The following is a 22,627-nucleotide window of genomic DNA, read 5'->3' on the forward strand; positions in this document are numbered from 1 at the left end:
TTGCCTTCATTGGCCGAGGCACTGTGTTCAAGAGTTGGGACGTCATGTTACAGTTGTACATAACGTTGGTTGGGCCGCATTTGGAGTACTGTGTGCAGTTCTGGTCGCCGCACTACAGGAAAGATGTGTTAAGCTGGAGAGGGTGCAGAAAAGATTCACAAGGATGTTGCCCGGTTTGGAGGGCTTGAGTTATAAAGAGAGATTGGATAGGCTGGGTCTGTTTTCCCTGGAGCGAAGGAGGCTGAGAGGGGACATGATAGAGGTATATAAAATTATGAGAGGCATAGATAGGGTAGATAGCCATAGTCTGTTTCCCATGGTAGGGGTGACTAAAACCAGAGAACATAGATTTAAGGTGAGAGGGAGGAGGTTTAAAGGGGATCAAAGGGGTAAATTTTTCACACAAAGAATAGTGGGTATCTGGAATGAGCTGCCTGAGGAGGTGGTAGAGGCAGGAACAGTAGCAACATTTAAGAGGCATCTGGACAGGTACTTGAATGAGCAAGGCATAGAGGGATATGGAATTAATGCAGGCAGGTGGGATTAGTATAGATAGGCGTTATGGTCGGCATAGACGCGATGGGCCGAAGGACCTGTTTTTATGCTGTATGTCTCTATGACTCTATTAATGAAAAATACAGTCAGGTGTTTAATGACCCCAGTTGTTGACTTTAGAATGTTACTGGGAAAATACTGGACACAGGTTCGGCTAAATTGGGGAGGTAAATAAAAATGAAGGAGAGTTTCTAGGAAGTTATATTTGCGAGGGACAGGAATGAAACAGAGATGACAATTTATTGGAACTCACTACAACAAAGAGTGGTTGAGGCAAATAGTACAGATGCACTTCTCAAGGGCAATTAGGGATGGGCAATGAGCAATAAATGCTGGCCTAGCCAGCAACGCCCACATCCCCCAAATGAATAATAAAAAAAATTAAGTGGAATCTAGATAATCTCATGAGGGAGAAAACTAGAATTCTATGCTGATGGGGTTAGATGAAGGAGGATGGGAGGAGGCTTGTTTATTTATTTAGTTAGAGATACAGCACTGAAACAGGCCCTTCGGCCCACCGAGTCTGTGCTGACCATCAACCACCTATTTATACTAATCCTACATTCATCCCATATTTCCTACCACATCCCCACCATCTACCTATACTAGGGGCAATTTATAATGGCCAATTTACCTATCAACGTGCAAGTCTTTGGCTGTGGGAGAAAACCGGAGCACCCGGCGAAAACTCACGCGGTCACAGGGAGAACTTGCAAACTCTGCACGGGCAGTACCCAGAATCGAACCCGGGTCCCTGGAGCTGTGAGGCTGCGGTGCTAACCACTGCGCCACTGTGCCGCCCCTGTGTGGAGCATAAAACTGGCGTAGACAAGCAGGGCCCAATTGTCTGTTTCTGTGCTGTAAATGCTTTGTAATTCTATGAAACTAGAATCTTAGGGAAAATAAAAGACTACACATCTCCCCAGAATTAACGTAAACTGCTAAGATTGCAAACTGGATCCTGCCTGGAATGGAGCTAAATCACTCGACTCAAACCAAACAGCTTGCTGCTTGAAGTAATCTGCACGCTGGCAGCACCAACATGGTTAGCCAACAGGCGCAGGTCACATGGGCAGATTGCCGACACTTACGGCAGGTAGTCCAGGTCCTCCACTATAGCCTTGGAACGCACGGACACTCGGTTCACTTCATTGTGAAGCCCGTCCAGCAAGAAACGGAGAAACTCCTGGGCATCCTGTTGACTGAATGAGCAAAAATAGTTCAAAGTCAGGTCTGGTGAAGAATGAACAAGCCTGCATTTATATAGCAACTTTTGCCACCACACACAACCCAGAGGACCTTAAATACAAGCAAGCGAATCTCGGGGGCGTTTCCTGGCAGGAACAGTGCCGACAGGTTTCAGCCCTGACTACTATTTATGTTTTGGGTGTCACTTACTTGTATCCCACGAATCGTGGGGCATATTTCTGGATTTGTGTTTTGAACTCAGAGGGACTGATGGGGGCGTTGCTGGAGGATGTCCACAGGGCCTGGAGAAGCTTTGCAAATTCTACAGGAGAGAAGAGGGCAATGAGCTTTAGCGGGTTTGGCCAGTGCAGGACGAGGAATACTCACAGATTATTTTAAGCGTCATCACAGAACGATACAGCACAGAAGGAGATCATTCGGCCCATTGCATCTGTACTGGCTCTTTGAAAGAGCTATCCAATTAGTCCCACTCCCCTGCTCTTTCCCCATAGCCCAGCAAACTTTCCCCTTCAAATAATTATTCAATTCCCTTTTGAAAGTTATTATTGAATCTGCTTCCACTGCCCTTTCAGGCAGCGCGTTCCAGATCACAACAACTCACTGTGTAAAAGAAATTGAAATTGAAATATTAACAGAAAATGCTGGAAATACTCAACAGGTCAGGCAGCATCTGTGGAGCGAGAAACGGAGTTAATGTTTCACGTTGATGACCCTTCAGTTCTGGCCCCAAAGCAATAACAGTCTAGACTATTAATTATTAAATTAACACTAATTAATCTGCAAAATTTCACTCTCCTTCCAGTTCCATTTGCCTTAGTTCAGAGGCAGTCACTCAGTGTGGTCAGATGCCCAGTCCCTCCCCAGCTCTCCATTCCCACCCCCACCCTCCAACACACAGCCCTTCCACCCCTCAAACCCCACCCCAGCCCCTCCCTTGCCCCCTAATACCCCTCATCCCAATCCAACCCTACCCCTCACCTGCACCTCTCATCAACTGGAAAATGTCTTGCTGGAAGTATGAGTTAATAATGGTGTGACAACCACAATGGGGTATCTGGAACCTTGGAAATGCTACAATATCTTGAAACTCAGATGCAGTTTGAGAGTGAGTTGCTGTTTTCGCAATGCTAACAATGTGGCAAATCACCGATTCATGGCGTATCTGCTGCCAGCTAAAAGTTGCACATTAATAACGGTGAGCACCAGTAAGCTTACCACGACCTTGGTAGCCAATTCCGGCCCAATTAAAGCAGCGCCTTTGAAATTGAGGCTTCTGGTGATGGTGAACAGTTAGCGCTGTTTGGCGATATTGGTATTCCAGACAATGTAAGCATGGTGACTTATTCAAAACCCAGAGGCCAAGCTCAGAACTGTAAAACAATTGGGAAATGCTGGCTTAGGAGGCAGAGATTTAACTGCCTCTCCATAGCCCTCATCTAACACACGGGCATGTTTACTGGCAGTGCTTACCCTCCATCAGTGCAGTGTTGGTGCGGCTCCGGTTGTTGAGCTCTCGCCGATAGGTGTTCTGGGTACAATAATCTCGCAGCTCCTGGCTGTTGCTCAAACACTGCAGGATGGAATTCATGAAACACTGCAACAAAAAAAAGGTAATGGGGAAAAAGGAATGTTAATGACTGCTCGATGAAAGGGCAGTGCGGGGAGCAGGTGGAGTTCATGCTGAGATCAGGAGGGTGGATTGAATCAAGACACAGACTGGGAACCCCTGGCTATTCTACTTGGCAGTAAGTTGCAGCTCTCTGGGGCACTGCCATGGGCAAGGCAACTTTCACTCTCTAGGGAGAGATTGGAACTCGTGACCTGTTCAACCCTTAAGACCAGGAAAACAAAAACCAGACTGGCTCCTTCAGACAGTGGCAGCATTTATGGTCTGTGGTTACTGAGTGTTGCAAATCCTCACTTAAGGAGATGGAACTGGAAACAAAACTGCTGTAACAAATTCAAGGATATCGGAACATGTCCATCTCACACACTCTATCCTCCTGTTTTCCCTCCTCTCCTTTTCCCATCACCTATCTCTCATCCCCTATCCTATGGAGTCAGCCTGTACTCAGATAGAATTCCCATCTTCTGAATGAGAAGGTCCCGGCAAGCGGAGACTGGAGATTCAGCTGGGAATTCCAGATCAATATCCAGCAGATTCCTCGCATCTACATGGGTTATGAGAGCCCATAAAACCCTTGAAGGAGTTAAAGTTCCTTCAGACAGGCCCAGACAGACTATGCCATCTGCCTTGTGACCTACTTTCCTTCACTCCCCCTACTTCCTCCAACCTATAGCTCACCTGTCCCCAAGGATTTGCTGTGCTTAATCACAGCTTCAGCTAACAGGCCTCATACCTCAGCTTGTTTACAAAACAGATGTAAAGACAGATGTCTCCAATACAGGTGTATGTTTGCAAATCCTATGCCACCATTCCCACAACACAGTAACATCCAGCAGCTGTTTAATCAACATACCCACTGTTTTGGGTTTGATTCACAAGCCATCTTGTACTTTCACTGTTTGTCTCTTCTTGTAGAATCGATAATTCTGCTGTTTGAATATTCAACCCACACATCAGCTTCCAACACGGTGAGCTCCACCAACACATCACAACCCATTCACAACCCCTAAACGTGCCAGCTGCTAAATACCTTACTCACTGTCACCTTGCTCTGTTAGCTGCTCTCAGCTTGGGAACAGTGCAACTCTGACAATAATCCTCGGTGTCCCGTGGCTATTGGAGGAGAGAGAAAGCATCCAGAGCGCCTGCTTGCTCCGGTTACCCTGGCTGCAAATCATGTTTGTAGACTTTGGCTCAGGGTGACAGGCGTGTGATGGTTCCCACAGTGGAATAGCTCATCAACACATACTGTCTAGTAACTAGTAGAGTTGATGAGGGGGAGCCAGCGGATGTGGTTTATTTGGACTTTCAGAAGGCTTTCGACAAAGTCTCACATAAGAGATTAGCGTGTAAAATTAAAGCGCATGGGATTGGGGGTAGTGTATTGCGATGGATAGAAAATTGGTTGGCGGACAGGAAACAAAGAGTAGGGATAAATGGGTCTTTTCCCGAATGGCAGGCAGTGACTAGTGTGGTACTGCAGGGATCGGTGCTAGGACCCCAGTTATTCACAATATATATTAATAATTTAGATGAGGGAACTAAATGTAATATCTCCAAATTTGCAGATGACACAAAACTGGGTGGGAGGGTGAGTTGTGAGGAGGGTGCAGAGAGGCTTCAGGGTGATTTGGACAAGTTCAGTGAGTGGGCTAATGCATGGCAGAAGCAGTATAATGTGGATAAATGTGAGGTTATCCACTTTGGTAGCAAAAACAGGAAGGCAGATTGTTATCTGAACAGATTATAAACTGAGAGAGGGGAATATACAGCGAGATCTGGGTGTTCTCGTACACCAGTCGCTGAAGGTAAGCATGCAGGTCCAACATGCGGTAAAAAAGGCAAATGGTATGTTGGCCTTCATAGCGAGAGGATTCGAGTACAGCAGGGGTGTCTTGCTGCAATTATACAGGGCCTTGGTGAGGCCACACCTGGAATATTGTGTGCAGTTATGGTCTCCTTATCTGAGGAAGGATGTTCTTGCTATAGAGGGAGTGCAGCGAAGGCTTAACAGACTGATTCCTGGGATGGCGGGACTGACGTATAAGGAGAGACTGAATCGGTTCGGATTATATTCGCTGGAGTTCAGAAGAGTGAGGGGGGATCTTACAGAAACCTATCAAATTCTAACAGACTTGAAAGGGCAGATGCAGGAAGGATGTTCCCGATGGTGGGGGAGTCCAGAACCAGAGGTCACAGTCTAAGGATACGGGGTAAACCTTTCAGGATTGAGATGAGGAGAAATTTCTTCACCCAGAGAATGGTGAGCCTGTGGAATTGGCTACCACAGAAAGCAGTTGAGGCCAAAACATTGAATGTTTTCATGAAGGAGTTAGATATAGTTCTTGGGTTTAAAGGGATCAAAGGGTATGGGGGGAAAGCCTGAACAGGTTACTGAGTTGGATGATCAGCCATGATCATAATGAATGGCGGAGCAGGCTCGAAGGGCCGAATGGCCTACTCCTGCTCCTATTTTTTATGTTTCTATGTTTTCTATGTCTAGTCTCACACCAGCCTATTTGGGGAAGGTATCCATTACTCATGGACCTCCCTGAGCCCAGCTGAACTTGTCCTAACCTGCTTGACACCATTCCACCCTGTTGGACACAAAGACCCTTGAAACCAAACGAAAAACTGCAAACTCATTCTTAAATAAATGCCAATTCCTGGAGATTATCCACAGTCAAGTTAATCCGTTTTCTACTGAAAAATAAAACTCACTGTGTTGCCCAGATTCCGAAGTCCCACAAGTCCCTGGCTGGTTTTAGAATTCTGAAAAACAAAAATAGGAAAAAAGATTAAATTGGAGTTTTTTAATTTCAGAGAAATAATCATTTCCCAGATGGAGTCAGTTTGGGCTTTGAATTAGAAACTTCAAACACAAGGGGGGTGGAACAAACACTTTAATCACAGCTGGAGTGAACATTAGCAATGCTACTAATCCTGGCACTCTATGTTCTCTGCTCCATTCATACAACAAAGGAAACTCCAACTAAACATGTCCTGACATGGAGACTCATTAACCCAACAAGTGCTGAACATCCGAATCCCTGCTGCACCTGAGTTTTACTCGCCTCATCTCCCAAAGGTACCAACTCTCCCTGGGGCACGGGGACCGACTCTCCCTGGGGCACGGGGACCGACTCTCCCTGGGGCACGGGTCTCCATGGGATCGGATATCTCACCCAAGCAACCATTGCTCATGTATAAATCGACATTGGATGTCACTATCCAGTAATCCCACTTTAAAAGGTTGGACCTGCATTCATAGCAACCAATCACAGCACTGAGCAATGTCCCAAAGTGCTTCACACAGATTACTTCTGAAGTTCAGTCACTATTGTGTTGTTGGCATTTTGTACAAGATCCAACAAATAACCATCAGATAAATGACCAGTTGATCGGTTTCTTACGGTGTTGAGGGAAGAATGTTGACCAAAACCTCTGCATTCATTCAAAGTCCTATGGGATCTTCTACTTCCACCTGAGAGGGCAGATGGAGCCTCAGTTTATTACATCATCTGAAAAATGGCCCCTCCGACAGTGTGCCGCACCCTCAGTACGGCCCCTCCCTCCGTACAGTCGCTCCCTCCATACGGCCCCTCCCTCCGTACGGCCACTCCCTCCGTACGGCCACTCCGACAGTGCGCCCCTCCCTCCGTACAGCCGCTCCCTCCGTACGGCCCCTCCCTCCGTACAGCCACTCAGACAGTGCGCCTCTCCCTCTGTACAGCCCCTCCCTCCCTACGGCCCCTCCGACAGTGTGCCCCTCCCTCCGTACAGCCCCTCCCTCCGTGCAGCCCTCCGACAGTGCTGACATTTTATTGAAGGTCTCTGTTCCTTCAACACCTCCCTACCCCTGAAATACTTATCCATCTCTGTAACCTGCAGAGTAAAATCCCCCTCTCAGTAAAATAAGCTCCAGGAACATGCCAGGTTCCAAGGGGGACATTTTCAGTCTGCAACACTTTATCCCCATGCCTGCTAGTCACTTGGGAGAGTACTGACTCTTGCTGGGGTTCCTGCACTTTGGCTCATCACCCAGAGTCCATTTTTTAGGTAGTAACTGTTAGACAACAACCAAGCCAATCCTCTCCTCAGCTGACATCCGTGCACAGACTTCAGCAGGAGCTACTGCACAGAGGTCAGGAGCAGGGACCCTAACCAATTTATTTTCTCTTGCTAGCCTGAGGTGCTGAAGCTAACTGCAATAGGGGACAGTACACACTCATCCACTCCTCTTCCAAACAGATTTTTTAAAAATTTCTTCCTGGGATGTGGGCAAGTTGTTGTCTATTCCTAATTGCACTTGACAACTGAGGGGCTTGCTCAACCATTTCAGAGGGCAGTTAAGAGTGAACCACATTGCTGTGGGTCTGCAGTCACACGTAGGCCAGACTGGGTAAGGACAGCAGATTTCCTTCCCTAAAGATGTGGTTTTGTGACAATCGATGATAGTAATGATGTCATGAAACTTTCAATTCCAAATTTTCTTTTATTAATTAATTGAATTTGAATTCCATGGTGGGATTTGAACCAGTGTCTGTCCCCAAGGCCTCTGGATTTCTAGCTCACTGACACTACAACTACACCACCCTGAATCCCGAGACACTCCACGTTAAGCCATTACGGTTCCTTTTAGCCTGTGTATGATTTTACCAGTTCTGTAAAGAGGGGGAAAAAAAATCACTCAAAAACAGAAAAGACTTGCATTTCTATAGCACCTTTCACAACCTCAGGATCTCCTAAAATGCTTTCCAGCCAAAGTGTAGTCACTGTTGTAATGCAGGAAAACGCAGCAACCAATTTTCTCACAGCAAGATCCCACAAACAGGAATGTGATAATGACCAGTTAATCTTTTTCTGTGATATTGACTGAGGGAATAAATATTGTCCAGGCAGATGGAGCTTTGATTTAATGTCTCATCCCAAAGGTGGCACCTCTAACAGTGCAGCACTCCCTCAGTACTGCACTTGAACTCACAACCTTCTGACTCATAGGCAAGAGTGCTACCAACTGAGGAACAGCCGACACCTGAACTGCTCCAGTGAGCGATCTCTCTCTCTCTGTCCTAAGATGAATCATTTTATGGGAAGTTCAAATTTTCAAAACCTAAATGATGTAACTTTGGAGCCTGTTACTGGAGGCCCTGCCCAGCACAGACAGGCTGTTTGAAAGTGACCTGCTGCAATTGTATTCATCTTTCACAATCGCTTTAATTGCAGCTAACTCTCTGTCACACCCTGACCTCTCAGCACATTAAGAAACTGCTTTATAAAGGTGCAGGGAGGCAACAGCAGTTTATCACAGATTACACTGTCCATAGATCACTGAAGGCAGCAGCACAGGTAGATAAGGTGGTTCGGAAGGCATATGGGATACTTGCCTTTATTAGCTGAGGCACAGAATATAAGAGCAGGGAGGTTATGATGGAGCTGTATAAAATGCTAGTTAGGCCACAGCTGGAGTACTGTGTACAGTTCTGGTCACCACACTATAGGAAGGATGTGATTGCACTGGAGAGGGTGCAGAGGAGATTCACCAGGATGTTGCCTGGGCTGGAGCATTTCAGCTATAAAGAGAGACTGAAAAGGCTAGAGTTGTTTTCCTTAGAGCAGAGAAGGCTGAGGGGGGACATGATTGAGGTATACAAAATTATGAGGGGCATAGATAGGGGAGATAGGAAGAAACTTTTTCCCTTAGCAGAGGGATCAATAACCAGGAGGCATAGATTTAGGTAAGGGTTAGGAGGTTTAGAGGGGATTTGAGGAAAGATGTTTTCACCCAGAGGGTGGTTGGAATCTGGAACGCACTGCCTGAAGAGCTGGTGGAGGCAGGAACCCTCACAACATTTTAGAAGTATTTAGATGAGCACTTGAAATGCCATAGCATGCAAGGCTACGGGCCAAATGTTGGAAAATGGGATTAGAATAGTTAGGTGCTTGATGGCCGGCACAGACACGATGGGCCGAAGGGCCTGTTTCTGAGCTGTATAACTCTACGACTCTACACCAGAACTTTGGACTGCATTGCCCTGACTGGAGACTTGGGGCTGAATTTTATTGACCTCCCCCCGACATTGGGGGTCACAGCAGGGGGGCCCGGAAATTCCTTCTGGGAGAGGCTTGCCACGCTCCTCAATGCCGGGAAGGCTCCACCCCATTTTACTGGCAGCGATGAGGCCTCGGGGCGGCCGACCCACCGTTTGGCAAAAAAAAATAATTTACATATGTTAATAACGCTTAATGAATGCAAATTAATCTACCAATCAACGACAGCCATCTCACGCCGCTATTCCGGCCGGTTTCCGGAAGTCCCACACCTTCGGATCTCCGTTTGGAAATCTGAGGTGGGACACTTTTGGGGAGGGGTGAAATTTTCAGGGTGGGGAGGCAGAGTGGGGAGAACAGTTATGATTGGCTGAAGTGATGATGGGAAGGGGTTGAAGGGCAAAGATAGTTTGGGGGTAAAAGGTTAGGACCGGCAAAAACATTTTGTCGTGAGGGAAGAGGGAAATAGATATCTTGTTTGGTCATTGGGTGGACGTGGGGCTTTGATCTTTGATTGACTGTTTAAATTTAAATTCCAAGTGCAGTACTCCTTAAAAATTTAAATTAGCTGTCAGGGTATGAAGCCCTTAAAATGGTGCCGGGCCTGACGTCATTGCCGGAGGTCAAAGCACCTGCCCCCCCTCTATGTCACTGGGCGGGCGCTCTGCCCCCGCTCTTCGTCACTGGGCGGGCGCTCTGCCCCCTCTATATCACTGGCCGGGCGCTCTGCCCCTCCTCTTCGTCACTGGGCGGGCGCTCTGCCCCTCCTCTTCGTCACTGGGCGGGCGCTCTGCCCCCCCCCTCTATGTCACTGGGCGGGCGCTCTGCCCCCTCTATGTCACTGGGCGGGCGCTCTGCCCCCTCTATGTCACTGGGCGGGCGCTCTGCCCCCTCTTCGTCACTGGGCCGGGCGCTCTGCCCCCTCTACGTCACTGGGCCGGGCGCTCCGCCCCCTTCTACGTCACTGGGCCGGGCGCTCCGCCCCCTTCTATGTCACTGGGCCGGGCGCTCCGCCCCCTTCTATGTCACTGGGCCGGGCGGTCAGCCCCCTCTTCGTCATTGGGCCGGGCGCTCTGCCCCCTTCTATGTCACTGGGCCGGGCGCTCTGCCACCTCTTCGTCACTGGGCGGGCGCTCTGCCCCCCTCTTCGTCACTGGGCGGGCGCTCTGCCCCCCTCTTCGTCACTGGGCGGGCGCTCTGCCCCCCTCTTCGTCACTGGGCGGGCGCTCTGCCCCCCTCTTCGTCACTGGGCGGGCGCTCTGCCCCCCTCTTCGTCACTGGGCGGGCGCTCTGCCCCCCTCTTCGTCACTGGGCGGGCGCTCTGCCCCCCTCTTCGTCACTGGGCGGGCGCTCTGCCCCCCTCTTCGTCACTGGGCGGGCGCTCTGCCCCCCTCTATGTCACTGGGCGGGCGCTCTGCCCCCTCTTCGTCACTGGGCGGGCGCTCTGCCCCCTCTTCGTCACTGGGCGGGCGCTCTGCCCCCTTCTATGTCACTGGGCGGGCGCTCTGCCCCCTCCGTCACTGGCTGGGCGCTCTGCCCCCTCTTCGTCACTGGGTGGGCGATCTGCCCCCTCTTCGTCACTGGGTGGGCGATCTGCCCCCTCTTCGTCACTGGGCGGGCGCTCTGCCCCCTCTTCGTCACTGGGCGGGCGCTCTGCCCCCCTCTTCGTCACTGGGCGGGCGCTCTGCCCCCCTCTTCGTCACTGGGCGGGCGCTCTGCCCCCCTCTTCGTCACTGGGCGGGCGCTCTGCCCCCCTCTTCGTCACTGGGCGGGCGCTCTGCCCCCTCTATGTCACTGGGCGGGCGCTCTGCCCCCTCTTCGTCACTGGGCGGGCGCTCTGCCCCCTCTTCGTCACTGGGCGGGCGCTCTGCCCCCTCTTCGTCACTGGGCGGGCGCTCTGCCCCCTTCTATGTCACTGGGCGGGCGCTCTGCCCCCTCCGTCACTGGCTGGGCGCTCTGCCCCCTCTTCGTCACTGGGCGGGTGCTCTGCCCCCTCTTCGTCACTGGGTGGGCGATCTGCCCCCTCTTCGTCACTGGGTGGGCGATCTGCCCCCTCTTCGTCACTGGGCGGGTGCTCTGCCCCCTCTTCGTCACTGGGCGGGCGCTCTGCCCCCTCTTCGTCACTGGGCGGGCGCTCTGCCCCCTCTTCGTCACTGGGCGGGCGCTCTGCCCCCTCTTCGTCACTGGGCGGGCGCTCTGCCCCCCCTCTACGTCACTGGGCCGGGCGCTCTGCCCCCCCCCTTCGTCACTGGGCCGGGCGCTCTGCCCCCTTCTATGTCACTGGGCCGGGCGCTCTGCCCCCTTCTATGTCACTGAGCCGGGCGCTCTGCCCCCTTCTATGTCACTGGGCCGGGCGCTCTGCCCCCTCTACGTCACTGGGCCGGGCGCTCTGCCCCCTTCTATGTCACTGGGCCGGGCGCTCTGCCCCCTTCTATGTCACTGGGCCGGGCGCTCTGCCCCCTCTACGTCACTGGGCCGGGCGCTCTGTCCCCTTCTATGTCACTGGGCCGGGCGCTCTGCCCCCTTCTATGTCACTGGGCCGGGCCCTCTGTCCCCTTCTATGTCACTGGGCCGGGCGCTCTGCCCCCTTTACGTCACTGGGCGGGCGCTCTGCCCCCTCTATGTTAACGAGACGCTGCATCAAATATCATGACGGTTCCGCGGCTCGCACTTTTTGAAGCTCGCCAGCGAGCTTTTAAAATTTAGTCTTTTGTGTTAACTCAAGCTCTTTACATCGAAGAGTTCTTTATAATTAAAAATACTGGGTTTATCCTCAAGTCTATTGCAGAGGGGTACAGGATAAGGTTGCAAAGAGCACTGGTCATATAAATATACAGCACTACCGTGGCTCAGTGGGTAGCTCAGTGAATCAGCAAGTCATGGGTTCCAGTCCCACTCCAGATATCTGAGCACAAACTCCAGGCTGACACTCCCAATGCAGTACAGAGGAAGCATCGCACTGTCAGAGGGTCAGTACAAAAGCAGTCCCACACCTTTGGAGGGGGAGTACTGAGGGAGCACTGCACTGCTAGAGAGGTCGTCTTTTGGATGAGACGTTAAATCAAAACCATAGATCCAGCCACTTTTTACACCCAATCCGTTTTTCCAGTCCCGTTCCTCTTTGAATAATAACTCCCAGTAACTGTTCGGCACTCCCATATCTGCTGGTACTACAATCCTAACATCCATCTTGCCAGGCAAAATTCAGAAAAGGTTCCAGTTAATTTTCCTGCAGCCCTTTCGCATTTCACCCAGTCCTTACTCTGACGGGTGGTATTCCTCTATTGCAGTGTTGGTACTCTCCTTTATATTTGTTACAAACATGAAAAGGAAAGTCAAATATCCTAAAAGCCCCACTCTCAGAGAAAGTTAATTTAATTATTCCTGGTTTAGAGATATATCTGTCAATACACAATGACCCGACAGATCTAATGCTGGTGCTCATGCTCCAAACAAGCTTTCTCCCACTTTTCTTCATCTAACCCTCTCAGCATATCCTGAAATTCCATTTTCCCTCATGTGTTTATCCAGCTTCCCCTTAAATGCATCTACATTATTGACCTCAGCCACTCCCTGTGGTAGTGAGTTCCACATTCTCACCACTTTCTAAAGCTCAAGTTTACAGAAAAGGTGCACAGGCGGTGGCGGACTGTTATTGTCACTGGACTAGTAACCCAGAGACCCAGGGTATTGCTATGGGGACATGGGTTCAAATCCCACCACAGCAGAGAGTGGAATTTGAATTCAATTAATAAATCTGGAATTAAAAAGCTAGTCTAATGATGGCCATGAAACCACTGTCGATTGTTGTAAAAACCCATCGGGTTCACTAATGTCCTTTAGGGAAGGAAATCTGCTGTCCTTACCTGGTCTGACCTACATGTGACTCAAGCAATGTGGTTGACTCTTACATGCCCTCTGAAATGGCCTAGCAAGCCTCAGTTGTATCTATACACTACGAAGTCAATAAAACAGAATGAAACCGATCAGACCACCCGGCATCAACCTAGGCACCGGAAACGACAACGGCAAACCCAGCCCTATTGACCCTGCAAAGTCCTCCTTACTAACATCTGGGGGCTAATGCCAAAGTTGGGAGAGCTGTCCCACAGATAAGTCAAGCAACAGCCTGACATAATCATACCCACGGAATCATACCTTACGGACAATGTCCCAGACATCGCCATCACTATCTCTGGGTATGTCCTGTCCCACCAGCAGGACAGACCCAGCAGAGGTGGTGGCACAGTGGTATACAGTCTGGGGGGGGGGGGGGGGGGGGTTGCCCTGGGAGTCCTCAACATCGACTCCAGACCCCGTGAAGTCTCATGGCATCAGGTCAAATATGGGCAAGGAAACCTCCTGCTGATTACCACCTACTGCCCTCTCTCAGCTGATGACTCAGTACTCCTCCATGTTGAACAGCACTTGGAAGAAGAACTGAGGGTGGTAAGGGCACAGCATGTACTCTGGGTGGGAGACTTCAATGTCCATCACCAAGAGTGGCTCGGTAGCACCACTACTGACCAAGCTGGCCGAGTCCTAAAGGACATAGTTGCTAGACTGGGTCTGCGGCAGGTGGTGAGGGAACCAACAAGGGGGAAAAACCTACTTGACCTTGTCCTTACCAATTTGCCTGCCGCAGATGCATCTGTCCATGGCAGTATTGGTAGGAGCTACCACCGCACAGTCCTTGTGGGAGATGAAGTCCCATCTTCACATTGAGGATACCCTCCATCGTGTTGTGTGGCACTATCACCGTGCTAAATGGGATAGATTTCGAACAGATCTAGAAATGCAAAACTGGGCATCCATGAGGCGCTGTGGGCCATCAGCAGCAGCAGAATTGTATTCAACCACAATCTGTAACCTCATGGCCCGGCATATCCCCCACTCTACCATTACCATCAAGCCAGGAGACCAACCCTGGTTCCATGAAGAGTGCAGGAGGGCATGCCAGGAGCAGCACCAGGCATACCTCAAAATTAGGTATTAACCTGGTGAAGCTACAACACAGGACTATCTGCGTGCCAAACTGTGTAAGCAGCATGCGATAGACAGAACTAAGAGATCCCATAAACAACTGATCAGATCTAAACTCTGCAGTCCTGCCACATCCAGCCGTAAATGGTGGTGGACAATTAAACAACTAACTGGAGGAGGTGGCTCCACAAATATCTCCATCCACAATGATGGGGGAGCCCAGCACATCAGTGCGAAAGATAAGGCTGAAGCATTTGCAACAATCTTCAGCCAGAAGTGCCGAGTTGATGATCCATCTCGGCCTCCTCCTGAAGTCCCCAGCACCACAGATGCCAGATTTCAGCCAATTCGATTCACACCAAGTGATATCAAGAAATGACTGAAGGCACTGGATACTGCAAAAGCTATGGGCCCTGACAATATTCCGGCAATAGTACTGAAGACCTGTGCTCCAGAACTTGCCATGCCCCTAGACAAGTTGTTCCAGTGCAGTTACAACACTGGCAACTACCCAGCAATGTGGAAAATCTCCCAGGTATGTCCTGTACACAAAAAGCAGGACAAGTCCAACCCGGCCAATTACCGCCCCATCAGCCAACTCTCAATCATCAGTAAAGTGATGGAAGGTGTCATCGACAGTGCTATCAAGCGGCACTGGCTTAGCAATAACCTGCGCAATGACGCTCAGTTTGGGTTCCGCCAGGGCCACTCAGCTCCTGACCTCACTACAACCTTCGTTCAAATATGAACAGAAGAGCTGAACTCCAGAGGTGAGGTGAGAGTGACTGCCCTTGACATCAAGGCAGCATTTGACCGAATATGGCATCAAGGAACCCCCAGAAAAACATGAGTCAATGGGGGGTTCCGATGAAGGGTCACTGACCCGAAACGTTAACTATAAGTCAATGGGAATCAGGGGGAATACACTCCGCTAGCTGGAGTCATACCGAACGCAAAGGAAGATGATTGTGGTTTTTGGAGGTCAATCGTCTCAGCTCCAGGACATCACTGCAGGAGTTCCTCAAGGTAGTGTCCTAGGCCCAACCATCTTCAGCTGCTTCATCAATGACCTTCCTTCAATCATAAGGTCAGAAGTGGGGATGTTTGCTGATAATTGCACAATGTTCAGCACCATTCGCGACTCCTCAGATACTGAAGCAGTCCGTATAGAAATGCAGCAAGACCTGGACAATATCCAGGCTTGGGCTGATAAGTGGCAAGTAACATTCGCGCCACACAAGTGCCAAGCAATGACCATCTCCAAGAAGAGAGAATCTAACCATCTCCCCCTGACAGTCAATGGCATTGCCATCGCTGAATCCCCCACTATCAACATTCTGGGAGTTACCATTGACCAGAAACTGAACTGGAGTAGCCATATAAATACCATGACCACAAGAGCAGGTCAGAGGCTAGGAATCCTGTGGCGAGTAACTCACCTCCCGACTCCCCAAAGCCTGTCCACCATCTACAAGGCACAAGTCAGGAGTGTGATGGAATACTCCCCACTTGCCTGGATGGGTGCAGCTCCAACAACACTCAAGAAGCTCAACACCATCCAGGACAAAGCAGCCCGCTGGATTGGCACCCCATCCACAAACATTCACTCCCTCCACCACCAACGCACAGTGGCAGCAGTGTGTACCATCTACAAGATGCACTGCAACAACACAGCAAGCCTCCTGAGACAGCACCTTCCAAACCAGCGACCTCTACCAACTAGAAGGACAAGGGCAGCAAATGCATGGGAACACCACCATGCAAGTTCCCCTCCAAGTCACACACCATCCTGACTTGGAACTATATCGCTGTTCCTAAATCCTGGAACTCCCTTCCTAACAGCACTGTGGGTGTACCTACCCCACATGGACTGCAGCAGTTCAAGAAGGCAGCTCACCACCACCTTCTCAAGGGCAATTAGGAATGGGCAATAAATGCTGGAAATACTCAGCAGGTCTGACAACATCTGTGGAGAGAGAAACAGTGTTAATGTTCAGTTTGCTGACCTTACTTCAGAACAGTTCTGATGAAGGACCATCAACCTGAAACATTAACTCGGTTTCTCTCTCCACAGATGTTGTCAGACCTGCTGAGTAAAGGACTGCTACCAGACCCGAACCTGATGGGACCAGACGACACGTGTCGGGTTCGGGTCGGGTCAGGCCCCTCTTCCAGGTCCGGCTTCCAGGCTCGGGTCGGGTCGGGCCGGACACACACGGGAAGTGCTCTGCTGGTAAGTATAAAAAAATTTTTTTTAAACTTAGCTGAGCTGGGAGTCCGGGACGAAACTGAGTCTGCGTAACGAGATATTGACGCCACAATGACATCATCATGCATGCGCTGCAGCTTCGTGGAGCTTCCCAGTCGGAAGGTAAGTAAAGGGATGGTCGGGTCAGGCTCAGCTCGGGTAGAGTGGGGTCGGGCTCGGGTCGGCTGTGGATCGGTTGGGTGGGGGTCGGGCTTTTGTTCCTGACCTAAGCAGGCCTTTACTGATGAGTATTCCCAGAATTTTCTGTTTTTAATTTCAGATTTCCTGCAACCGCAGTATTTTGCTTTTGTGTTATACTTAATTTATGCACAGAGTAGAACAGACGGACTGGGGAATCAGATATATGGGAACAACTTGGGGGATAATTGGGTGAATATTTGAGGGAGTCGGTGATTGAGGCAAATGTGGAACCAGTCAGACAGACTGCAGACTCTGTCCAAATCGTGAGTCCCTTGGACTGACGAATAGTGTTTCATATTGATATTCAGGATTAGAGTGCACAGAAACATCACATTGCTTCTGCAAAAGCCACAAGTTCATTTGCGACCCCCATAACACCACTATCATCCAATCAGGAAGAGAAATCACATCTTTACAGTCGAGACGGTGAACATAAATGTGCAGTCAGACTAAATCAGATTCTTATGCTTGAGGAACTGTTATTTGCTTTTTTTACTGATAGTCACTCTTCTCCGCAGCAAGGGACAAATATTGAACCAGGCCAAGGAGAACAGAAATAGCAATTGAGATAATCTAACGAGTGCAGCCCTGCTGAGAATAGCAACATAGCTTCAATCCTTTTGCGAAGATGATAGACGCTGCAATGACGTCTGAGCCTCTGACGTTACAGCAATTTGATTAACCGGCTGTTCATCTGACTCCAGTTGCAATGAGCTCCGTCTGGCATCATATCAGCGAGCATGACACACATTTGTTTTTCCAGCAGATTGCCCAAAACTGGCAATTTACTCTCAGCTTTTAAACATGGGGAGGGGTGGATTTTACCTTTGAACGTTGTGTAAAACAGGTGAGGGGGATACGGCAGCCTGATTTACAAACCCCCCAACCCCGATTTACACCACCCACATTTACACCCCCCAACCCCAATTTTCTTCTTTCTTTTGGGCCTCCTTATCTCGAGAGACAATGGATACGCGCCTGGAGGTGGTCAGTGGTTTGTGAAGCAGTGCCTGGAGTGGCTATAAAGGCCAATTCTGGAGTGACAGGCTCTTCCACAGGTGCTGCAGAGAAATTTGTTTGTCGGGGCTGTTGCACAGTTGGCTCTCCACTTGCACCTCTGTCTTTTTTCCTGCCAACTACTAACTGCCAACCCCAATTTACATCCTCCATATTTACACCCCAGCCCTACATTTACACCTCCTCCTCCGATTTACACCCCCCCCCCCCCCCCCCCGATTTACAGTGTCCACGTTTATAACCAACCCCTCCGCACCCCCATCATTTTACACCCCTGCCTTGATTTTCGGATCAGACATCAAACTGAGGCCCCATCTGCCCTCTTACGTGGGTGTAAATGATCCCATGGCAGTATTTGAAAGAAAAGCTGGGGTTTTCCCCCACTGTCCTGGCCAATATTTATCCCACAACAAACATCACTATGAAGAGATCACCTGGCCATTATCACATTGCTGTTTGTGGGGTATTTTCTATGCAAATTGGCTGCTGTGTCTCCTACATTACAACAAATGATGACACTTGAAAAAGTACTTCACTGGGACACCCTGAGGTCACAGAAGGTGCTACACAAATGCAAGTCTTTCTTTCTCCTTAATTTGGGATGGGGAAGGGATCAAGCAGCCAGGAATCCTACTCTTCATGAGTTGAGGTGTGGTGAGGATGGGATCAGGTTCAGCAGTGATGGTCCAGGGTTCAAATGCTTTGCCTCACCATCGGAGCTCACCTGAAAATGGCCACTGGGTAAGGACATGGAGAGTGGCCAATTAGTGGACCCGTACCCCAGTGAGAGTCAGCACCTTCAGGAGAGGAGGGGACCCGTACCCCAGTGAGAGTCAGCACCTTCAGGAGAGGAGGGCATCTGTACCCCAGTGAGAGTCAGCACCTTCAGGAGAGGAGGGCTCACGTACCCCAGTGAGAGTCAGCACCTTCAGGAAAGGAGGGCATCTGTACCCCAGTGAGAGTCAGCACCTTCAGTAGTGGAGGGCATCTGTACTCCAGTGAGAGTCAGCACCTTCAGTAGAGGAGGGCATCTGTATCCCAGTGAGAGTCAGCACCTTCAGTAGAGGAGGGGACCCGTGCCCCAGTGAGAGTCAGCACCTTCAGGGGAGGAGGGGACCCGTACCCCAATGAGAGTCAGCACCTTCAGTAGAGGAGGGCATCTGTACCCCAGTGAGAGTCAGCACCTTCAGTAGAGGAAGCCATCTGTACCCCAGTGAGAGTCAGCACCTTCAGTAGAGGAGGGGACCCGTACCCCAGTGAGAGTCAGCGCCTTCAGTAGAGGAGGGCATCTGTACCCCAAAGAGAGTCAGCACCTTCAGGGGAGGAGGGGACCCGTACCCCAGTGAGAGTCAGCACCTTCAGTAGAGGAGGGCATCTGTACCCCAAAGAGAGTCAGCACCTTCAGTGGAGGAGGGGACCCATACCCCAATGAGAGCACCTTCAGGGAAGGAAGGGACCCGTACTCCAATGAGAGTCAGTACCTTCAGGAGAGGAGGGGACCTGTACCCCAGTGAGAATCAGCACCTTCAGGAGAGGAGGGCATCTGTACCCCAGTGAGAATCAGCACCTTCAGGAGAGGAGGGCATCTGTACCCCACTGAGAGTCAGCACCTTCAGGGGAGGAGGGGACATGTACCCCAGTGAGAGTCAGCACCTTCAAGAAAGGAGGGCATCTGTACCCCACTGAGAGTCATCACATTCAGGAGAGGAGGGGACCCGAACCCCAGTGAGAGTCAGCACCTTCAAGAAAGGAGGGCATCTGTACCCCAGTGAGAGTCAGCACCTTCAGGAGAGGAGGGGACCCGTACCCCAGTGACAGTCAGCACCTTCAGGAGAGGAGGGGACCCGTACCCCAGTGAGAGTCAGCACCTTCAGGAGAGGAGGGGACCCGTACCCCAGTGAGAGACAGCACCTTCAGGAGAGGAGGGGACCCGTACCCCAGTGAGAGTCAGCACCTTCAGGAGAGGAGGGGACCCGTACCCCAGTGAGAGTCAGCACCCTCAGGAGAGTGGGGGACCCGTACCCCAGTGAGAGTCAATAGTTACGGGGCAGGGACAGACAAAACCAGTTTAGATTATGGTCTGTGCATCTGCATGTGAAGACAGGGTGAAGGAGGAGCAGTGTCCCAATCCAGCACACAACAAGCAGAAAACAATCACTTACATCATTTGCAGGCAGGCTGCTTAAATGATTAACCCGGGTCTGGGAGGCATTTCAGAAATGTGAAAACCAATCCTGCCAAGGAATCCAGCCATATGATCACCAAAACTACCAGCCACTGACAGCTTCTGCTGGTGAACACGCTCAGTTTGATGGGAATATCTTAGAGAGAGAGAGGGGAGCACAGGGAATGCTGGGAATGCCAAAAACCAGCAATATCAAATTGCAAAAAAAGAGTTAAAACCATCCCACATGACTTCTTTGTATAAACTCTGAACTTCACACAAAAAGATGTAGCTGGAGTGAGTGAGAGAGAGGGAGTGGAGAGCAAGAGAGATACAGAGAACAAAGGGAGACAGTGATGGAGATGGAAAGAGTGTTTACAGGGGAGAAAGAGCAGGGGAGATAAGATGAGTAAGGAGGGACTTGGAGGAGAAGAACAAGGGAAAGGGGACAGAGAGAGGGAGTAGTTAGGAAAAAAGATAAAGAGGTAGGGGAAATGCAGATCCAAATACGAACATGCATCGGTTTTCCTGCACTGGATCATTAATGGTGTAACCTTGCGTCAGTTACTTACGGTTCAAAGCTCTAAGTCACTGCTATTTTGGTCTCCCAAGAGCTATTATTATACTGGGAACGTGCCTTGTTGGCACTTGGACCCAGCCCACAAGACTCTCACAGATTGGTGCAGATGAAGCTCAGATTCGCTACAGCCAGGCGCTGGACAACCCAAACCAGGTCTCCCTCACCACTTAGCTCAGTGAATCCAAGGAGGTTTGACCAATTGCAACTGTCTGAGAGACCTGGAGCAGCTGGTGTGAGCACAACATCGCAGATAAAACAGTCAGTGGGGTCCATTCTAGTGAAGATCCCACACTGTGGGACAGGAGAGACCAGCTCCCTGCAAGCTTATTGACACTGAACTATTTCACTCTGGAGCCTGGCATCTTTCACGGCTCAAAATAGCAGAACAATTGATATTTCCTCCCCTCTCCTGGAGGTGCATGAGGGAATTTGGAGAATTGGTCTTATTAGCACCAGCTTTCTGTTGCCTTCATGGATGAGCTAATACCCAGTGAGTGGCCAGGTTAGTTTCCTTTGTAATTGACTGTCTGAAGTCAATACCTGGTCCCTTCCCCACCTCGCTGGGCCTGGACTTAGCTCACAGTCTGCCCAGGCAGAATTTGTTGCAGTAACATCCAGGGAGGCTCCATCAGGAGTTTGCAAAAGGGAATCAGATAAATATTTCAATAGGAAAGAAAATTTGCAGGACTATGGGGAAAAAGCAGGGGAGGGGGATTAACTGGCTAGCTTTCAAAGAGCCAGCACAGATACGATGGGCTGAATGGCCTCTTTCCGCGATGCCAGAGTCTATGAAATTCATCCATTTGGTTTCATGTCTCAGATCGTCAGGAGATTGATACATTTATTTTAAAAGCCTATAGATCCTCCAACATTTCATATTCTTTTATCTCTGCTGTGTGACCGCAGTTACACCGGGAAATCCGCACTTTTCCCTCTTGGATCCGCTGGTTACTGAGCAGGAGAAAAACATTAAAAATAAAAATGCACAGACTCCAAGACTGATATCGCTGATGCTGATGGATCGGTTGTATTACAGCCCCTTGTGCAGATGTGGTCAGTGCACAGCAGCCCGGACACAGACCCACTGACCGGGCTCCGGACTCTCCTTACCTTAGCCTGGTTGATGAGGAGTCCGACGAAGGTGGAGACCAGCATGGAGCCGGAGACACTGGGACTCTTCCTGCGGAGCTCCTTGCTGAAGAGGCTGAGGAGCGGCTCCTCTGCTACGGTCACTGTGTAAGATTGCCGCATGGTGGGCATGGCCGGAGAGAGGCCGGACTCTCGCTCTGGGGCTTCGGAATCCGCAAACACTCGGCAAAGCGGCTCCGAACAAGCAGCACAAGCAGCGGCCCGGAGCCGGGATATATGAAGCCCCGGCCGGCCAGCCTCACACGTCAGGTACCGAGGAGCCAGTGTGCAGCTGGAGGTGGAGTTTGGCTTCTGTCCAACATTCTGTCCCTGTCTCTGATCCCGCACCTTCCCCATGAATTTAATATATTCAAAACATTAGCCAACACCACGTTAAACTGCACTGGGTTCCTTCAGTAAACCTTTAATATTGAATCCTTCAAATGCAAAGTAGACAAATTTCCTTCAGGAAATAATATCTGGATTTGTCTCCTGTTGTCAATATTTAAATTTCTCACTTTAAATACCAACTCCAACCTTAACCACCAACTCCAACCACTAACTCCAACCTTAACCACCAACTCCAACCTTAACCACCAACTCCAACCACCAACTCCAACCTTAACCACCAACTCCAACCACCACTCCAACCTTAACCACCAACTCCAACCACTAACTCCAACCTTAACCACTAACTCCAACCTTAACCACCAACTCCAACCACCAACTCCAACCTTAACCACCAACTCCAACTACTAACTCCAACCTTAACCACCAACTCCAACCACCAACTCCAACCTTAACCACCAACAACCTTAACCACCAACTCCAACCACTAACTCCAACCTTAACCACCAACTCCAA

General features: G+C 50.2%; 1 protein-coding gene across 3 annotated transcripts in view; it reads right to left on the bottom strand.

Annotated features, from left to right (window-relative positions):
* LOC137381490 (ubiquitin carboxyl-terminal hydrolase 2-like) overlaps nt 1–22,627 on the bottom strand; it is a 147,511-nt gene that overhangs the window by 12,751 nt on the left and 112,133 nt on the right. For 2 of the 3 annotated variants that reach the window (XM_068054168.1, XM_068054167.1), the window contains exons 3-6: nt 6,113–6,163; nt 3,235–3,358; nt 1,954–2,065; nt 1,647–1,757 (exon numbers count right to left, since the gene is read on the bottom strand). In XM_068054168.1, coding sequence (XP_067910269.1) covers nt 1,647–1,757; nt 1,954–2,065; nt 3,235–3,358; nt 6,113–6,163 — 398 coding nt within the window. Of the gene's footprint in view, nt 1–1,646; nt 1,758–1,953; nt 2,066–3,234; nt 3,359–6,112; nt 6,164–21,745; nt 21,998–22,627 lie in introns of those variants that run through there. The other variant, XM_068054169.1, reaches the window with a different exon arrangement.

Source organism: Heterodontus francisci, chromosome 22, assembly GCF_036365525.1.
Source record: "Heterodontus francisci isolate sHetFra1 chromosome 22, sHetFra1.hap1, whole genome shotgun sequence".
NCBI lineage: Eukaryota > Metazoa > Chordata > Chondrichthyes > Heterodontiformes > Heterodontidae > Heterodontus > Heterodontus francisci.